Below are 21232 nucleotides of genomic sequence, written 5' to 3' on the forward strand. Positions count from 1 at the left end.
TTTTTCAAAGAATTTGTGAGGGGGAGGGAGCGGCTAATTCCGCTCCACCACGGAGGCGGAGTTTTGCCTACCTCCGCGTTCACAACGGAGCGTGGAGTAGGAAAATCTCCGCAAACTCCGCTGGCGGAGCAGAGTTGCCCACCCAGGGTTAGAATAAGTTTGTGGCATGGTGCAATGCAAAGACTGTGGATCCCCTTTCTGCCCCTCTTTAAGAGGTCCTTTCTTCTCTGTGCATCCGGACAAAGTGGTGCTTCGAACGAGACCCTTGTTCCTTCGAAAAGTGGTTACACCTTTTCACATTGGACAAACCATTACTTCGCCCACCTTTTTCCCACCTCCACACCCTTTCAAGGAGGAGTAGAGACTCCACTGTCTGGACTCTAAACGTGCGCTGTTCTTCTACCTTGACCGCACAAAAGATTCCTGGGTGGATGATCAACTCTTCTTTGGCTGTGTAGGTGCCAAGAATGGTCGGGCTGTTCAGAAGCGTACTATCTGTAGATGGGTTGTCCTTTGTATTAAATTCTGTTACGCTTTGGCGAAGAAGGAACCTCCAGTGGGGCTCCGAGCTCATTCCACTAGAGCTACGGCAGCCATCACTGCCCTTGGACGTGGAGTTCACTTATTGACATCTGTCAGGCAGCCACGTGGGCATTCTTGCACACGCTCACCAGACATTACTCCTGGACAGCAAAGTCCGGGGGGACAGCTATTTTGCCCGTTCTGTCCTCCAGGACTTTCTGGTGTGAACTTGGTCGCAGACCCTACTCGGGGTTGGTATTGCTGGGGTATCTATTCTAAGGTAAGGAATCTATAACTAACGGTCTCTTCCAGATGAAAAAGTTACTTACCTTCGGTAATGATGTATCAGTAAGACACATAGCTTATTAATAGATTCCTTACCGCCCCACCCATCCTCCCCGCTCTGTGAACTGACAGGCACTCCCTTGCAGGGCCCTAGTTTTAGCACACCAGTGTCAGGGTCTTGCATGGCTCTGCACTTCTGGCGTGGAAAGACGTGTCAGAACTGACGTCAGCGCGCAGGTGCGGCGTCTAAGTAGGCACCGCAACGTCATCCCGGCAAACACGATGCAAAGTCGACCAACGCCACCTACCGACGCACAGGGGTGGTGCTAAGGAAAAGTCCTCCGTATCCAGTCTGGCGGTAATTCTAAGGTAAGGAATCTATAACTAACCTATGTCTAACACAGATCCATCATTACCGAAGCTAAGTAACTTGTTCTCCACGCTTAGTGTCTGGGTGAGGGTCCAATGATGAAGCATGCCACAGGTTGGATATGTGTGTGTGTATATATATATATATATATATATCTGTCTCTGTCTATGTGTCTCTCTCTCTCTGTCTCTGTCTCTCTCTCTCTCTGTCTCTCTCTCTCTCTCTCTGTGTCTCTGTCTCTCTCTGTCTCTCTCTCTCTCTCTCTGTCTCTGTCTCTCTCTCTCTCTGTCTCTCTTTCTGTCTCTCTTTCGGCACTGAGCCGAAATTGTGTCATACTCCTGGTACGAAAGTAAAGACCATCAATAACAATGGACACAGGGCACTGAGCCGAAATGGTGTAAGAGGGAGATAGCGAACTTTCAACGCTATAAGAAAGGATACAAGAATCTTAATAAAAGAAAAGAGGGAAGAAAAAAGATACCAGAGCTGCAAAACACATTCAACATGAGATTGGATGAACTTGCTACAAAGTAACAGAGACATAAAATGACTGAATCCGGGAACGGATTAAAAAGGAATAGTGTACTAACCTCTTTAAATGGTCCTTGGAGTAAACAACTGAACAAATAAAGCCACCCTAAAGGAAATAATAATGGAGAGCATAAGACCATGAAATGACAATCTAAGAATATATAGGTTTTTAATTCATCTGGACTCTATATCCCACAGTGCCTCATTATGGGCCAAGTGACCAATTGTATATAAATCAGAAATGGAAGAAGGCCTAAACTAACCGTGATCAAGACCGTGAAGGTTGAAACGCGTTGTTTGGTGGTGATAAGAAATCAGCCTTTATACACATCCCTGGATTGCGATTCACTTTTTGATGTTTATAGATATATATATTTATATATATATATATATATATATTCATTTTTCACATCATCCCAGAGAAAGTTTACTGTCTGAGAAATTGTGGAGCAAGTACCGATTTACCTGGGTGCATTATTCTTACGTGTCTCGGATACAGACAAGACAGACACTGTCACAAATAACTGGGTCTCTCCTCTCCTTGTGTTCATTGTATGGTGAAAAATCTTCAGGATCCTGTCTGGCGACTAAGACTATTCTAAAGGTGAGGAATCTGCAGTTAGAGTAACCACTAAAAAGAGCATTATTGAAGGTAAGTGACTTTTTCAAATGGCCGTGGATGCATATTTTGAGAAATGGCCTGCCCAATGACAAATTCAAGGTGCCAGGCTGTCTAAAAATGGAGGAAATAAAACATGAAGCTTATGGAGGTGTGTTTGGGGGCATAGTCAGTGGTATGGGCGAAACAACAGAGAATGGAGGCAGGGAAACGACAGAGAAGCTTAAGGCTAGGGAAGATTAGAGGGGGAAAAAGGAAAGGAGGGCAGTGTGCAGAAGAAGTTTGGGTATTTGAGAGTGAAGCAGCAAAAAAGGGTGCACGCAAGAAGACACATGCTCTTCCATAAAGAAAAAGGTAGTTCACTGAATGTGAGAAGTGGTAGGTTACAAGTTATCCAATCAAAAGGATGGTAAAGAAGCTGTCCCCAAGGGGAGAAAAATCTCGAAGAAGAGAGAGAGGCAAGCCATAGATTAAGGAACAAGCAAATGGGATTGACAAGAAAGCCAACCAGTTGTAAGCGGTGGGTTGGCGCTGAGCCCACTGTAAATTTTTGGTATGGTCCACAAGATGTCTTTCCGCAACAGACAGCTGTCTGTAAGCAAGGCCGAAGGAAAGGAACTGGTACAGGGTTTATGTTTGCACTGTAGATCAGTTCATAGCACATAGGCTCGTATAGTGGAAGGTGGGGCGTGATGCACTTTACATCTCTGCTAAGCAGTTTCTGTCCTGCCAGGATTTGGCAGGCTATTGGTTGAGTTTTATTGGCCCATTTCAATCACATGTTACTACAACTGGGGATGTATTTTTTGTCTTTCAGGCAATCAGTCGAAAGTTGTTACTGGCTTGAGGCAAAAGAACTGAATGAAGCCGAAAATGTTTGGAAGGAAGTGCTGAACGCTGCTTATCCAGACTTGAAAAGCAGGAACTGGGAATCGATCCCCAACCTACCAGCATCCCCGGAAACGGTACTACTAAGTGAAAGAGGGCGGGGCCTGAAATGGATTTAGAACCTGTTGTATTCAGTGCAAGTATTTTGGATTGCTGAATGTCATGACTGGCAGACCAGCATATGTTATCTTTGCAAATTGAACTCAGTAGTCGTTTTAGTTACTAGTTGGTAAAAGCTTTCTTTAACCTCTTAGGAACCTGCATCAGTTGAGGTCTTGTTGAGCAGAGAAATTCTTCTGTCCGTTTTTAGCCATGTGCAGTAATAAGTGTTCTTGTTACTGTTACCTTCACTTTAAGCTGCTGGTAACGGAGAGCGCAGAAGTTCGAAAATGCTGAGATAAAACAGGCTCAAATGCAGTTTCCTCACCTTTTTTTGGTTGCTAAGGACACAAGCACAAATGTAATTTGTGACTGGGAGATTCTGCACCTCACTGTGTATTTTTTTGACAGTTGCACTAAATTCCAATTTTTTAAAAATCTATAGGATCAGACATGCTTTATATACATGGCGAAATGTGTTTTTATAGATCGAGCGACATTATAGTCTTGTAAACTATATACCGGCAAGTATGTTGTGTAATTTATATCCTGAACTGAATTACTTCTAGGTGTTCCCAAATTTATCAAAAAGAAGTGGGCACTGTTGAAGCAAAGTGATATACCCAAGATGACACAGTTTGGTCAAGTACGGAAACCAGCATGTGAGGATAGGTTCACGGTTACACAGCCTGCAACACAGCCACTGGACAATATCTGCCCTGGTGTCAAGTTCTACAGAAAAGACCAACACTAATTTAGCACTTGACAGAAAAATAATCACAGTGTTCAATATAACGGTCTGCGTATGCATAATGAATGCTGAATCAGTGACAGAATATAAGGATTTCTTCTTGCGGACAAGTTAAGCAAACCTACTATTATTCAGCATCCAGAAGCGGCAAGAGATAACTCCACTGGTTAAAAGTGCATCTGTATTGTTTTCCATAATTGAAAATGCTAGACTGTATCCACCAGAAAGATCGCTACCCAAAGAAAGTAGCTTTTTCTTTGAGACAAGGGAAGGTAGTCATTTGTAGCCCAATGTTTTGATTGACGGGCTGCAGCTGGGATTAGAATCCGGGTTTCAAGGTGCCACCTGAATGTTGAGTGTCCTTTCTGTAGATGCCATCCCCCTTATAAGATTGGACTGTGATCCTGCTCTTCAAGGCCTACAAATATTAGTACCTCTGTGAGAGCCACACAACATTATCTGGTAAGGAAACTTGGTCTCTTGCATAATGGTGCTTATGCACATAATCTAGTTAGTGATCTGGCAAAAAAAAAATTCTGAACAGTGTGGATCGGCTAGGCGGACATAGCCTGACTAGTTATGGAATAGGATACAGAGATGCCGAGCTCCACTTCTGCCCAATCCAAAAAAGCATGTAAACTAGGTTCCATGCCCACAAAACAGAAGGCAGAGTATACGAGCAGATGCAACAAACTTCCAGCTGCCCAGGACTCGCAGCACAAGCAGTGAGGGAGTTGAGAAAGAAAAAGGTGGCTTGGACAGAGAGGTAGCTGAAAGAAGGGTAGGAGCTGATGGAGTGGCTTGCGGCATCAAGATGGCGGTTTCAGTACCCCTCTGTCATCTGCCACCATCCACCTTGATGTCCTGCTTCTAGTGAGCCAGCAGAAGCTCTGCAGGGGCCCCACCACACTTGTTCCATATCTGCAAGGGGCATGCGGTCCAGCACCGAGATGGTGAGGTCCCGCATGGCCTAGTCCCAGCTAACACCCACGATGGCGGCGCCATACGGAGATCAGCCCTTTGGGCCCAGCAGCTAACCAGCGAGTGACTTCATACCCTGGCACCTGCACAAACCAAGTGAAATACTGCAGAGCTACATAAGAGGCGACGGTGAGTGGGGGTCACTGATGATAAAGGATCTGATGCACCCGTTTCGATTGCAATCAGACAGAGCCCCTGAACAGAGGAATCTCTTTGTCCGGCAGGCGCAGAGGGCTCTTGGGCAGAGGCACCAGCTTTTGGTGCGAAGACCCTGCCTCCTAATGTTCTCACCCCTGACCAACAGGACACTGTGAGGGCCCCAGGGGCCGTCTGGTCCGTGGGGGCCCCCGCTACTGAGCTGCCGATTTGGGTTATCTGGCCAGCACAGCAACTAACTGTTCCCGCTCGCAGAGCCTCTGATTTCATTCTGCACTCTCTGGCCCACACAGGAAGCCCGGGTGACTGGGCGGCTATTTTGCAGGGTGTTGCCTGATCATTTGGACGCGGATTGGGTCTCCCTCTACAGATCTATGAGGAGCCTCCTAAGAATCTAACCCCCTGACCAACCAGACACTGTGGGAGCCCCGGGGGCTGACTGATTCGTGTGGCCTCCGCTACACGGCCTCCGATCTGGGTCGGGGAGCCGGCACCGCTACTAACTGCTCCCTCTCGCGAAGCCTCTGGCTTCACCCTCTGTTTTCTGGCCCACACATAGGGCCCGGAGCCTGGACAGCTGTTTTGCAGGGGTGATGCCTTTGATACCAATTGGACTCACCTTGCAGACCTGTTATGAGCCCCGGATTGAGTTACTTGCAGCCGCGCCGTGCTCCTGGAACTCAACTTGTGGAGCCCAGCTATTCTATTCTGGAGTAAGGCTCAATGCCAAAGGGGTACATTGAGGCACAGGTCAGGAGTGGCTGTGAACCGGTAGAGAGATCTTGATTACCGGCCTGAACCCCACGGCCTTTGTGTTGCCACCCAGACTGAGTCTGGTTGCATATCACTAACGTCTGGTGGAGGGTGCTTTCAGTGACCGAAAGTGGGGGCCCTTAACTATCCCAATTCCTGCCTTGGATGCCTTAACATCAGGACTGGGGTGCCCAGAGGCCATGTGGGCTCTCTCCTCTTCTTCCATCCAGGTTGAGCCCCGTGAAATCAAGCTCACTCAAACACAGGCCTGGAGAGCCTCTTCCTGGACTCACTCCCACATGTAAATTGTCTCCTGCTGCCCACTTTTTGACACCTGAAAGGTGGTGGAGCTGAGTTGCAGGTCTGCCCTCCCCTGCAGTGCAGCAACACCTACTCAAAGGCAGACGTTGTGCCTCTCCTCTCAGCCCTCGACACACCTAAGAAGAGACCCGCTGGATACTTGGCTGCTTTTGCAGCCGCGTACCGTGGCGAGCAGGCCAAGCCCCCCATCACAACTGTTTTACTCATGCCACATCAAGCATAGGGAAAGATCAGGCCACAAAACCCCATCCCTCCAAGGCACGCATCAACCAGTTTACCACTTCAGCTGGAGCGACGGGGGGGACGCCTTGGACAAAACTTCCCCAACAGAAGGAGATCTTGATTAAACTTTCAAGCCATCCGTGCGTCACAGGCAGCGGTTGAAACGACAATAGAGGAGGTGCAGGTGGACGTGACACTCCTCTGCCAAGACCTGCACAATGCAACCAGCCGCATCACAGAAGCAGAATGACACCTCTACTGTTGAAGATGAAGTCGCCGACCTTAAGACCAAGATCGATCGCCTCCTCACTCGAACGAATGAGCTCCGCCATCAAGCGGAAGATGCAGAAAACTGCTTGAAATGCAATCATTTGTGTTTTGTGGGATTTCTGGAGGATGTAGAACGCATCTGACCGGTGGAATTCCCGGAGGAATAGCTCAAGTCTTGGATGCCGGCTGATAAACTGTCACCCTGGTTTGCGGTGGAACTTGCACCACAGAGCACTTACTCCTAAACCACCTCCTGGCACTTCACCCCGGCCTATGATAGCACAGTTTTTCAACTTTAAGTACAGAGATACTATCCTGCGCGAAGCTTGTGCTCACTCAAATCTCCAGTACCAAAACTCCAACATTTAAATGTTTCCCGACTACACATGGGAGATCCAGGCCAGACGCAGGTCTTATTAATCTGTCGAACAGAATTTGCGGACTCTCCAACTGTCCTATGCGCTATTGTCCCCGGCATACCTCAAGGTGATATATGCAGATAAGACCCATTTTTTCGAAACTAAACTTCTGAATTAGCATGGGAATGGCTAACGGAAGAAAAGCAATTACACCAGCTAGCTTCCCCCCCTCCATCGACTAGCCAGAAGTCGGGTTGGGCGGACGCAGGACGCCACCGGAAGTGTGTCCGTACTCTAGTTTGTCACGGGAGAGCAATATGCGGATTGCATCCCTATCACTAAGCTCTGGCTCAGCGGCGCCACCACTGCCGCAACGATCGGATCACTCTCCAAAGAACGGAGGAAACCCTCACGCTTCACCCCACACTGAGGAACAAGTGAGCCGGACACCTTCTCCCATTTAGCGACAACATGGGCAACACCTTTGGTTCCCGGGTCTGTCTTTGACTCAGCACACAACTACTGAATAGCGCCGGATTGCTGGCACTGGGTCGGACATTGAACTATAATGATCCTACATTTGTAGGGGTCCACCACTCTACACCCATCTAAGACAGACTGGTTACAAGTTGGGAAACACATTGTAGGGCAACAGATGCTTCTGGGGAAGAGTGGGGGGAGTATGGTGTGTGGGAGAGGTGGGGTTTCTGCCGTAATCTTTTATGGTTTTGTGTTATTTCATGCTTCTTGATTTCTTTTCTTTTCCAGGATGTCAGTCTCATCACAACCCAACCCAGCCAACTATGGCTTCTATGCACCCAACCACACGTTTCGAGTTCCACACCTGGCCCCTCTCTCACAGTAGACGCGCCCCCAAGCAAATTCCATGTTTTAGTGTTGTCATGGCCCCTTATGGTGTTATGTCCTGGAATGTAAACAGTCTTTTAGACCAGATTAAGTGATTTGTAGTGCTCCCACACGTCAACAACTATCTCCCTTCTATCCTAATGATCCAAGAGATGCACCTGATGGGCACCAGCTGTCCATTTCTGGTACATCAAGGGTTTGACAGAGTCTATCAATGAGGATACACGCTGGAGTCCTGCGGGGTGGCAATCATGCTGCTCTGCTCGTTCCCCTTGCTGGTTGCCCAGAGCTGGATAGATCCACAGGGTCGGTATCTCGCCCTGGTGGGTATGAATGAGGGCAGCCTCTTGAATATTCAGCCTCCATGCCCCCCAGCCCCTCTCCACAGCATTGGACTCCTTTCTAGCCACACTCCTTGATGTCATAGCTCAATTGCCTCCGGGACTAACTATTATAGGAGGTGACTTTAATGCGATCCCAGATCCTGCGACAGATTCCACTAGTCCCCCATCAGCTGTTCGCCACCAAAGAGCTCACTCCTTACACAAGTGGTTGACCACTCTAGGGTTATGCGTGTGTGGAGAACCTGGAATCCTAGACAGATAAAATACACACATACCTCAGCAGCACACCATATACTTGCACGCATTGAAATGCTCTCAAGGGAAATCTCTGATCACGCCTCTTGCTTCTTCACATCAGTACACCGGACTCTACTAGATGTCCCATTATGTGGCTCAACGCCTGGCATCTTCAAGATGCAACATACACTTGAGAATTATGGCGTATTTCCAAACAAATACGGGGTCGGTCCAATCAAAGGGCACACTGAGTGGCATGTAAGGCTGCTATTCGGGGGCATGCCAAAACCCTCCTCCATCAAAAAGAAAAAGCACAACACAATCGGGTCACCCAAGTTGAAGCTCATGGTCTATGCCTAGAGACTCAGCTCTCTGGCATAGATCACAGCACTATCACTAGGGAGCTGACCCTGCTTCGAGAAAAGATTAGAGCCCACTCGTTAGAAGCAGCAAAGCAAATTTGGCATGCCACTACAGCACAGGTGTACAGGGGAGGCACAAAAATAGCAAGTTGTTTTACTGGCTGGCCTTTCGCCCCCTGGCCGAAAGGGTTATACCCAAAGTAACAGACAGCCTGTGTTGTGTGCACCGTTTGTCCTTAGAAATCGCCCAAGTGTTTGCGGACTATTATGCAACCTTATACAGGGCCGCCCGTCCCAAATCAGAAAGGGCCACCCCCCTTATTGACGTGATACCCTTGCCCAGCCTCTCTAGCACTGAACGGCAAGAGCTGGACCAGCCAGTTACCCTCGAAGAAATTGGAGACGCAATCTCAGTTATGGCGTCTATGAAAACACCCAGTCCAGACTGCTATCCCATGGAATGTTACATTAAATACAAAGACATCCTGGCACCTCACTTATTAGCCCTTTACAAAGAGACGATAAAGGCTGGCTTCTTCCCCCGAGATCTTGATTAAGCCACTGTAGTGGTCATACCAAAGACGCACCCACCATCCATCTCCTGTGTCAATTTTTGGCCTATCTCTCTTATTAACGGGAAAGTTATGATCTTGGCAACTGTGCTGGCCAGCCACCTACAGCAAGTTCTCTGGTCTCTAATCCATCCCAACCAAGCAATACGCACCTGCAGACGTCTGGAGAAACAGCAAGACACCCGAAAACTACACCAGCTACAAGGACGCCATGACTGAATACCATGAACGCATCAGAACCACCAAAAGGACCTTCGTCCACAACAGAATTCTCGTCAACTCCAGCAACTCCAAGGAACTGTTCAGTGTCGTCCAGAAATTCACCAACTCCCGCAGCGAAGCCATGGACATCACCCCCTCCAAGGACCTCTGCGACAAACTCCGATCCTACTTCCACCTGAAGATAAAGAACCTCTACGACAACTTCGACCACACACCTCCCCCCGCAGTGCAGCCCAGCGGCAACACCAGCCAGACCACCATCTCCGCTTGGACACCGATCACGTCCGAGGAGACCGCCGCCACCATGAAAGTCATCCACTCCGGGGCCCCCACAGACCCCTGCCTGCCCCACATATACCACAGAGCCGCCACCCCCATCGCACCCGTATTACAAAGCACCATCAACACCACCTTCGAGACCGGTTCCTTCCCCAATGACTGGAAACACGCAGAAGTCAGGACCCTGCTCAAGAAGCCCTCAGCAGACCTGACGGACCTCAAGAACTACCGGCCCATCTTGCTCTTCCCTTTTGCGGCAAAAGTCGCAGAGAAGATCGTCAACACAGAACTGACAAGGTTCATCGAAGACAACGTCATCCCTGACCCTTCACTTATTAGCCCTTTACAAAGAGACGATAAAGGCTGGCTTCTTCCCCCGAGATCTTGATTAAGCCACTGTAGTGGTCATACCAAAGACGCACCCACCATCCATCTCCTGTGTCAATTTTTGGCCTATCTCTCTTATTAACGGGAAAGTTATGATCTTGGCAACTGTGCTGGCCAGCCACCTACAGCAAGTTCTCTGGTCTCTAATCCATCCCAACCAAGCAATACGCACCTGCAGACGTCTGGAGAAGAACTGGAGAAACAGCAAGACACCCGAAAACTACACCAGCTACAAGGACGCCATGACTGAATACCATGAACGCATTAGAACCACCAAAAGGACCTTCGTCCACAACAGAATTCTCGCCAACTCCAGCAACTCCAAGGAACTATTCAGTGTCGTCCAGAAATTCACCAACTCCCGCAGCGAAGCCATGGACATCACCCCCTCCAAGGACCTCTGCGACAAACTCCGATCCTACTTCCACCTGAAGATAAAGAACCTCTACGACAACTTCGACCACACACCTCCCCCCGCAGTGCAGCCCAGCGGCAACGCCAGCCAGACCACCATCTCCGCTTGGACACCGATCACGTCCGAGGAGACCGCCGCCACCATGAAAGTCATCCACTCCGGGGCCCCCACAGACCCCTGCCTGCCCCACATATACCACAGAGCCGCCACCCCCATCGCACCCGTATTACAAAGCACCATCAACACCACCTTCGAGACCGGTTCCTTCCCCAACGACTGGAAACACGCAGAAGTCAGGCCCTTGCTCAAGAAGCCCTCAGCAGACCTGACGGACCTCAAGAACTACCGGCCCATCTTGCTCTTCCCTTTTGCGGCAAAAGTCGCAGAGAAGATCGTCAACACAGAACTGACAAGGTTCATCGAAGACAACGTCATCCCTGACCCTTCACGATCCGGATTCTGAAGCAACCACAGCACCGAGACCGCCCTACTCGCCGCTACCGACGACATCTGCATCCTCCTCGACCAAGGCCACACCGCAGCCCTGATTCTACTTGACCTGTCAGCAGCTTTTGACACCATCTCCCCCCGCACACTCGCAGCCAGACTACACAACGGGGGCATACAAGGCACTGCCATCGACTGGATCAGATCGTTCCTCACCGGCAGGAGCCAAAGGATCAGACTGCCACCCTTCCTCTCCGAACCCACAGTAATCAACTGCAGAGTTTCACAGGGATCATCACTCAACCCAACCCTCTTCAACATCTACATGGACCCCTCGCTGCCATCCTCCGACAGTACGGCCTCAGCATAGTCTCCTACTCCGACGACACCCAGCTCATCCTCTCCCTCACCAAGGACCCCACCTCCACCAGACTCAACTTCCAGGAAGGTATGCAGGACGTTACAGCCTGGATGACCAACAGCTGCCTAAAATTCAACTCGTAGAAGACAGAAGTCCTCGTCCTCGGAACCACCCCTTCGGCGTGGAATGACACATGGTGCCCCCAGTGCCCTTGGCAGCCCTCCCACCCCCACTGACCACGCCAATAACCTCAGCATCATACTCACCTCCTCCATCTCCATGAACCGACAGGTTAACGCCATCACCTCCAGCTGTTTCAACACCCTCTGCATCCTCTACAAGACCTTCAAATGGATCCCCCCCGCCCCCTCCCAGGCAAGGAAAACAGTAACCCATGCACTCGTTACCAGGAGGTTGGGCTACGGAAACGCCCTCTACGCCGGCATCAACAAGTCTCTACCCTGCAAGCTCCAGACAATACAGAACACCGACGCCTGACTCGTCCTTGGGACCCCCCGACACGAACACAGCCAACAACTGCGCAAACTCCAGTGGCTCCCCGTCGAGAAAAGAGTCGCCTTCAAGATACTCACCAATGCCTACACAACACCGGACCCCAATACCTCAACGACAGAATCACCCTCCACGTATCCAAACAAACCTTTGCTCCACCAACAACCTCCTCACCGAAACCCCTTGCATCCGCAGAGCAGGGGGAAGATCCTTCTCCTACATCGCGGCCAAGACCTGGAACAAGCTCCCCACAGACATCAGACGTGCCCCCTCCCTGAACACCTTCAGGAAGGTTCTGAAGACCTGGTTCTTAAACTGAAACTGAACTGCTGACCGCCACCCCCAGTGCCTTGAGACCCTCACGGGCGAGTAGTGCGCTTATAATCCCCCTGATTGATTGATTGATTGAGAAGTGGGCCACACAGTGTGTGGAGGACATGGAGGATGTCCTCCTTCGAGTCGGTGTAAGAATGTTGAATGGAGGGAGCATGGGGAGGGGTGGCAGTAGGGGAAGGGGCTGGATGTTTACTACTGAACCAGCCTCGGAGAAGATTGCAGGACATTTCCAAGCTCCTAATACTCAAAAGAGCAAGTAAGTCAACATGGTGGTGACCAGGAGAAAAGGAGCACAGCCCCGTATTGAAACCTTAACTATAGGGCGGAGGCTAACAAATTACCCTTGTAGCACCTGTATCTCGTGAAGTGTGGTCCTTTAAACAAGCTGTCGACCTCCAGGTAGGGATGAAAGAGGAACCAGTAATTCCTGGGTCCTTAAGCATATATTCCACTGAGATCAAAAGTAAACCTACAGAGAGAACTCTGTGTGGTTGGAAGGGGTGCCAGAGAAACTCTGGAAAAACTATATATAAGGGACCCCTCTGCCCACTAAAAGGTGGGTACAGAAAACTAAAGTTTGGGGACCTACACAAACCTGAGTTGGAGATGAAACGGAGGGGGAAATGTTGGACTCTTGAAAATGCTGGACTCTTGAGGCAGTATTGAATTCAGAATTAGATGTCTCCTACGGTGGAAGAGACCAGCCTAGTGGAGGTAAATAAGTAAGCCACTCAAGATACGGAACACTGGAAAACACTGAAAGAAAAAGCAGGGAGAAATACAGACAAGAAGATAGCACCCCTACCCTAGTCCCCTCCCAGTTAATATGAGGTTGGAAAAAAAGAGCACATCTCTGTAACATTTGTGGGTGCTCCGAATGAAAAAGTATAAAAATGGACCCTGAATCCGGTGAGCATGAAATGATCTAACAGGTGCAGAAGGAAATCCCCAAAAGTCACACAAGTCTATCTGGAAGCCTTCCTAAGTGAGATTTAAAAGGAGATTTAGTCAATGTGGGTGGACCTAATTACATGCTTTCTAGAACTCTGTGGAGAGCTAGCTGACGTAGAAGAGAGAGTAGAAAGTCTAAAGCAAGTGGTGGACAGGTTGGAAGAGCAACAACAATTATAATAGAAATTGGAAGAGCAGAACAGAACATGAAGGTGCAGACAAAACAAGAAGACCTCGAAAATCACTCTTGATGTAAGATAAGAATCAGGGGATCCCACAGAGCAGAGGGAGAAAACTAGCAGGAATATGTCGCAAACCTGCGACAACTCGGGCGTTTACCAGCAGCACCACCGTTTAAACTAAGCTGCAGGCACAGAGCCAAGGCAATGGCACCATGTTAACAATTAACCACCTGACATGCTAACCAGGGTGCATAGGATGAAGGACTGATAATGCAACTGGCGAGGACAGCTGAAGAGATAAAATGGAGGTAACAAAATACACCTGTATCAGGGCCTCTCAGGAGCAACACTGAAGGAGAAAAGACTTTTGCCAGGTAACCAGGCTCCTTAAAAATCATTGAAACCCACACACATTAAGTAAGTCATTCGATATAACCTTCAGTTGTAAGGTAGAACTGAGAGCAACTTGATCCCTCAAAGAAGCAAAAACATCTTGGATCTAGATGACTGTGACAAAGAGCATGGGCAAGACAAGGGGCCTCGAGAAGCAAAGACATCAGGCCCATATGGTGAACAGTCCCTTGAAGTGAAACATGGAGCAAACCCTGAGGGCGGGCCGAAGTGAGAGAAGAAATCCAAAAAAGCCTCAAGAGAATGAGTTTGCCGGGAGGAGAATGCCAAGATAACAACCATAAAAACTCCCCTCCTGAAAATACAGAAAGAAGTATGAAGCTAACCGGCAGAACTGTCACAACTGAAGATGCATCATTTACAGGGCCAGTGTTTGTTTGCGGCTGAGTGGGCGTGAAAGTTAAGATCTGGGTAAAAACCAGATTTGAGATACCCAAGTAGACCTTTTCTGTGGGGACCCCGTGTTTTCGCGTATTTCTTACCTCTAATTAAGGGGGCGTGGTCTGCTGCTTCCAGATCGAAGAGAGACAGGGCAGTTATAATAGAGATAATAGTTGAGCCCTGTTGGCCCCAGGTGTTTGTTCATGAGAGAGAAGGGTGATCACTTAGGTACCAAAGACTGGAAAGAAGCTACTACAGGCTAGGATGGGCAGAGATGATGCACCATAACTGAAATGCCACTCAAACTCTTGTCAATAAATGTAAAAGCATTACATTCCCCCAAAAGAGACATCAGGTATAGAGCTGTACAAAAAAAAAAAAAATTACCCCTATTTTTTCTTCATGCAGAAGACGCATTTAGTGCTAAAGGAGAAATTCCACAGGAATTGTAAGTTTTACCCACATAAATATTAGACATCAGCTTAAACGACAGCAGGGGTAGCCATCTTCGGCAAAAACCATAAGGGGGGAGCGGGGGAGGAATCAAGGTTAAAATAGACGAAGAATACAATTCATTGATCATAAACAACTGCCTGCTTTAGTAAACGTATATGCCCTTACTACTTCCCAAGAGCCGTTGCTCATGGGCTTAATGAATAAGGTGTTACTAGCATCGAGGGCCTTAGTGTGATAGGGGTGAGACTTCATTCTTGCATGGGACGCTGACCTAGACGGTCACACAGATTTACCTCCTTTACAGGAGCCTTGTCCCGGACATTAAAGACCAAACTACCTGATCTGGGACTATTGTCCGCGGGGAGATGTTATAACCTTTTGTAGGGGATTATTCAGTCTTTTCTCATATACATGCCACGTACTCCCTCATTGATTATCTTTTTGCATCCCTACTACTATTAATCACTTGTGGAAGTTGCAAAGTAGGATATAACCCTTTAAGATCACATGAATGTGGAGATGGTACTGGAAGATGAGTGAGAAGCACTGCAAAGTAAGCAATGAAAGATAAGAAGTAGTATGGTTATAGATCTGGTTTTTAAAGCAGAAATGGCAAAGGAAATCAAAGAATATTTGGAGGCAGAATCCCAACAAGACACTGCGCAAGCTATAGTCAGGGACTTGTTTAAGGAAACGGTGATAGGGATTGCAATGACTTTGGAAGGTGCAAGGTTGAGGGAAATGCGATTACGTGATGATAAAATGCCAATGGGTGCAAGAGCTAGAAGAAGTGGAAAGGCAAAGTTCTGCCAAGAACGGCAAAAGCCATGTTACTATAATAAGGAACTGATGTAGAATGCATATGTCAGACAGAGTATAAACTGACCTCCTGCACACAGAATGGTGGTTTTGTGAATGGGGAAAAAAAGTAGGAACTTTACTAGCCAGAAATGTTAAGCACTAACAAGCCAAAATTAATTTAGCAACCATACAGAGGCCTGATGACTCCTGGGCAAAACTGTGGGCACAAGATTTTAGAGATTACTTTGAAGCCCACTGCTCTAGATGACAGGAAGACCAAGCAGAAATCTGGGGCTACACACATAATGGTGCATGGCAAAACCTCACGGATGAAATTAGAGCATCATTGAAAGATCCCATTGATCTAAGTGAAATAAAAGCGGCATTGAAAACCATGCACCCGAATAAGGGCCCAGAGCCTGATGGCACCCCCTAGCTTTTTGCAAATATATTTTTGCCGTACTTGGGAGAACAGCTGGCGGACTCTAGAACACCTTCACTCAGGCATTGGGGTTAACACTCTCTGAGTGAGCTCGATATAACTGTAATTACAAAACACACAAAGCCATTCTGTAGGCCAATTTCCCTTCTCAATAAAGGTGTGAAGATCTACATGAAAATCTTGGTAAGCCGTATGAAAGGGTTGGTCCCGGTTTAGATAAATCTAGATCAAGTAGGGTTTATAGAAAATGGACAGGGTAGTGTCTTACCTAGTGGAGAAGTCCCAAAGAATGAACCTCTCTGCGTTCTTGGTGTCTTCGGATGCAGAACAAGCATTCAAATGTCCCTCTCCAGAGGGAAACAAGGCAGGGATTTCCCCTCCCGCTCTCTTGTTTGATAGTGGAGTCCATTGCCCTAAATATTAGATCTCAGCAGAAATAAAAGTAATATCATTTGCAGGAGAAGAGTACAAGTTGTCTGTTTGCAGATGATGTGTGGCAGTGACAAACCCAACGAAGTCGCTCCCAGCAGTAATGGAACAACGAGAACGATTTCAACCTGTATCCGGCTTCGAAGGTAATATGCAAAAATCGGGTATATTGCACTGGACTGTTCCAAAGGGGAAGTAGCCAGCTTAAATTAAATAGCACACTGCGCTGGGAGCCACCCTAATTTGAATGACTTTTAGCGGGGAGGGTGGATGGCTAGTGTGATGCCATTTGACAAAACCTTCAAGAACAGATACGAAAGGACATGGTGCCCAGTACACATCACCTGGGACGCAACTTAGGATGACTTAGATAAACATAGGCCACCCTGGTCGCCGAAATACCTACATGATAGAAACAGCTAATGTCATTTGTGTGGGTAGTGGGGCCAAGAACATGTACCGAAGAATATTCTCATAGTACCCAAGGAAAGGACGGCCATGCGTATCCTGATCTACTGAAGTCGCCCTTTACGAACAGGGTAGTAGTTATAGTAGTATATTAACTGTGGGACTTGGCATAGCTGAGAAAAGCTGAGACCCAGATATGCATACTTGGCTATCCAGGTCAAAACTATGCTGGAAGTTTGGAATCGTATAGTAGAGAAAAGTGGATTTACCTCCTTCCTGTCATCACACACCCCAATACACCATTATCCAGTCTTTACCCCGGTAATGAAAGGTACTATATTGCGCAGATGGCAGGGCGGTGTGCAGAAACCTTGGACAATCCTTTCCAACATGGGAAGATTAAGACATTCAATGAGGATAGGGAACATTTCACACTCCCCGAAACAGAAAGGCTGCTGCATTGTCAGCTTATAAAAATAAATATAAAAAAGAGAGAGGGACCCCTTTTGCCAAACCAGGGGATTAGGGTACTGCTTAACAGTAAAAGGAAGTATCCCTTGGTAGAAAATTCTATAAGTTCATTAACTAGAAAGCTTAGGTACACAATAGAAATTCTATCATGTCACCTTTGCATTACACTCTCTAACCACACTTAATCAAGCCCATATGATAGAGCATATCAACTATATATAAACAACTCAAAATTATTATATCAGAAATGAAATTGCATTTATTAATTCATTTGTTTAAAAACATCCCATATGCTCTGGTCTCATTGGACGCCACTATGGCTTTCGACATGGTGGAGTGGCCCTATCTGTTCGCAGTGCTGTGAAAGTTCGGGTTTGGCCTGGTATTTTGTAGTTGGATCCGCCTGTTATACTCCGATCCGATGGCCCGGGTAGTGGTAAATAATCGGAAGTACAGGGATTTCCAGCTGCGCAGGGGCACGCGTCAGGGTTGTCCCCTGTCGCCGCTTCTCTTTGCGCTGGTGCTCGAGCAGCTGGCGGCTTGGGTCCGGCAGGATCACTCTATCCGGGGGCTGCGGTGGACTCCTGAGTGGGAAGACAAGATCTCCCTGTACGCGGACGATGTCCTGCTCTACCTCGCCGCCCCATCCGGGTCGCTGGTCTGCTTGTTGGACGTCTTGGCTATCTTTGGTAGGTACTCCGGATATGCAGTCAATTGGTCCAAGTCTGTTATCTATGTGCTTGCGGGCGCGCCGCCACGGATACCGCCGGGCTGCCCAATCGCGGTCGCCTCCGATGGCTTCCGATACCTTGGGATATACGTCTCTCTTGACCCGGGGCGGCGCTTTGCCGTTAACCTTGACCCGCCTTTGCAGCGCCTTAGGGCGGACGTAGCGCGTTGGAGGTCCCTTCCTCTCTCTATGTTGGGGAGGGCCGTCCTCTTTAAGATGATGGCCCTTCCGCGTTTTCTCTATGCACTCCACAACACGATGGACCCGGTACCTGGCTCTTATTTTAAGGAAGTCGAGAGCCTCCAGAGGAAGCTCCTATGGGAGGGTAGACCCCGGATCGCGTTCTCTAAGCTGACCCTCAACTGGTACGATGGGGGCATTGGCCTCCCCGACATCAGGAAATACTATTGGGCGGCCCAACTGGCAGCGATTAATCACGGGATATACTGCGGCCCGGGCGATCCCGGGTATGCGATGGACAGGTGGCTGCTTCCGGGGGGAGACTATACTAGAGTGTTGTACGCTAGGCCGGGTAGATTCCCACTCACCGGCCCTACGGCGCACGCCGTCCAAGTATGGCACGCAGTAAATAAGCATTTGGGGTGGGACGGTAGGCTGACGCTGGCAACGCCTTTCTGGAGCTCCGAACAGTTAGGAAGCCTCTGGAAATCCAAGGGCTTTGTCAAATGGGATCTTATCGGGCTCACCCAGATTAAGGATGTGTGGGGTCTGGGAGGGGTTTTGCCGTTTGCCACCCTTAAGGAGCAGTATGGCATGGTGGACGCTGAGTATTTCCGGTATCTGCAGGTCCGACATGCGTTGCGGGCACGGGTCCCGGGGGGGGGGGGCGCTGCCAGAGGCCTCGCCGCTGGAGGCCAGGGTATTGGACGGCCATATTCCCGAGAAAACTATCTCTCTCATCTATAGGAAATTGATCAATAATATGGATGATCCGCTGGTGCGCCTTAGGAGTAAGTGGAATAGTGAAGGTCTCGAGCTTGATGACGAGGATTGGCAGGACGCGGTTTCTTCCCCTAGGGTGGTGGCGACTCAGGCTAGACTTCGGCTGGTGCAGCTTAATATTCTGCACATGACATACGTTACGGGCCCCGGGCTGGTTCGCATGGGGCGGGCGGAAAGCGAGCGGTGTAGGAGGGGGTGTGGAGATACCGGGACTTTCTTTCATATCCTTTGGGGTTGTCGACGGATAGAAGCATATTGGAGGGACGTGCACCGGGTCATGCGGGCAGTGCTAGGCGTTGACATCCACCCAGAGACGCGGAGGTGCCTGCTAAACGTCTGGGAGCCCAATGACCTCAATACGTATACTCAACAGTGGGCTGCGCTGGCGTTCATGATAGCAAAAAGGAACATCGCGCAGCTGTGGGGCGCGGCGCAGGCACCAGGGCTTGGGAAGTGGAGAGAAGATCTAGACTGGTGCATGTGGAGGGAGAAGTCCGTGTTTGTTGCCAGGGCCTGCCCCGGAAAGTGGCACAAGGTGTGGGGAGCCTGGAACAGCTATAGGGGGGGTATCTGTTCCCCACCGGGCAGGCAGACAGTGGATGAGGCTTCTGCATCCCCTTGATCGCGAAGAAAATCCGCAGATGCAATGTCTTGTAATGTTCAGAATGTGGCCATTTGAATCCGGCTCTCGCCTGCCACTGACTATTTGTTGTATGACTGTCGAATTTGTTTAATAAAAAGAAATTAAAAAAAAAAAAAAAAACATCCCATATATCGCTGTATCCTAAAAACACCATACATATGACAATGGTACAAATATAAAATTCATATACAAATAACATTCATTACACTAACAAAAATACTAGAGAGAAACACCCAGACAATACACTTTGTCATAAAAGAGCATATCCGGTAGGAACACTTTTCTAGCTAATTCTGGATACACTGTATTATCATTTGTCTGCAGGATATGCTTGTTCCACAGATTATGCAACAGAAGCGTTGACGCGTTTCGATGGCTCAATTATTTTTCCATCTTTTTCAAGACAACGTTTAACTCTCTTAGTGGCACTGTATGGTTACCATAAAATCAATTCCTGATAAAAATCGGGAAATACGCTAATCACACAGGGATTCCTTATTTTCATATATTTCCTTTTTAAAATCTTTCGTATCCTTCCTTTTCGTTATCTGCCTTTAAAATCTGTATGTTATTTTTACATTGCCTCCCTGGACTCCATCTGTTCTTTTTAGATCTTGAGCGCTAGTAAACTTTTGGGGCTCCCTGTTTTTTGGACACTTGCGGCGTCACTTCAACCGGTACTACTGGAAGCTCCTCTCGTCTGCTACACTCCCCTGAGTGTGGGCACTCCCCTGAGTGTAGCAGACGAGAGCAGCTTCCAGTAGTCCCGGTTGAAGTGACGTCGCAAGTGTCCAAAAAACAGGGAGCCCCAAAAGTTTACTAGCACTCAAGATCTAAAAAGAACAGATGGAATCAAGGTCGGCAATGTATCAATAACATACAGATTTTAAAGATATATGATACAGCGATATATGGGATGTTTTTAAACAAATGAATTAATAAATGCAATTTCATTTCTGATATAATATTTTTGTGTTTATATATATATAGTTGATATGCTCTATCATATGGGCTTGATTAAGTGTGGTTAGAGAGTGTAATGCAAAGGTGACATGATAGAATTTCTATTGTGCACCTAAGCTTTCTAGTTAATGAACTTATAGAATTTTCTACCAAGAGATAATTCCTTTTACTGCATTGTCAGCTTAGACATTGGGCCCTGTACATGCACAAACTTGAGATAGAGACCGCTATCAGTGATCTCATAGAACTCGAGAAATAAGTGCAGACCCATGTTGGATCAAAGGGCACTACATATGAGTGATCTGAAATACCTCTAGGCAATCCAGCCAAGTAGGGAGGGAGATCTGCAGGGGGATAGTTCATAAAAAGAGGGCGGAGATATTTTGGAGGAATATGCCTAAATACTTCAGAAATATTCCACAAACGGAAAATGCTTATCAGTGGTACATGACCCCAACAAGTTCACACTGCATTTACCCTGCACAACAGATCATTGTTGCCAATGCAATAATGACAAGAGAACCTTTCTTCA

At 48.1% G+C, this 21232-nt stretch overlaps 1 protein-coding gene across 1 annotated transcript in view; it reads left to right on the forward strand.

Annotated features, from left to right (window-relative positions):
• FAAP20 (FA core complex associated protein 20) overlaps positions 1 to 21232 on the forward strand; it is a 96028-nt gene that overhangs the window by 69251 nt on the left and 5545 nt on the right. The window contains exon 3 of the mRNA XM_085609329.1: positions 3145 to 3292. Coding sequence (XP_085465455.1) covers positions 3145 to 3292 — 148 coding nt within the window. The remainder of the gene's footprint in view (positions 1 to 3144; positions 3293 to 21232) is intronic.

The sequence above is a fragment of the Triturus cristatus genome, chromosome 1_2, assembly GCF_964204655.1.
Source record: "Triturus cristatus chromosome 1_2, aTriCri1.1, whole genome shotgun sequence".
In the NCBI taxonomy this organism is placed as follows: domain Eukaryota; kingdom Metazoa; phylum Chordata; class Amphibia; order Caudata; family Salamandridae; genus Triturus; species Triturus cristatus.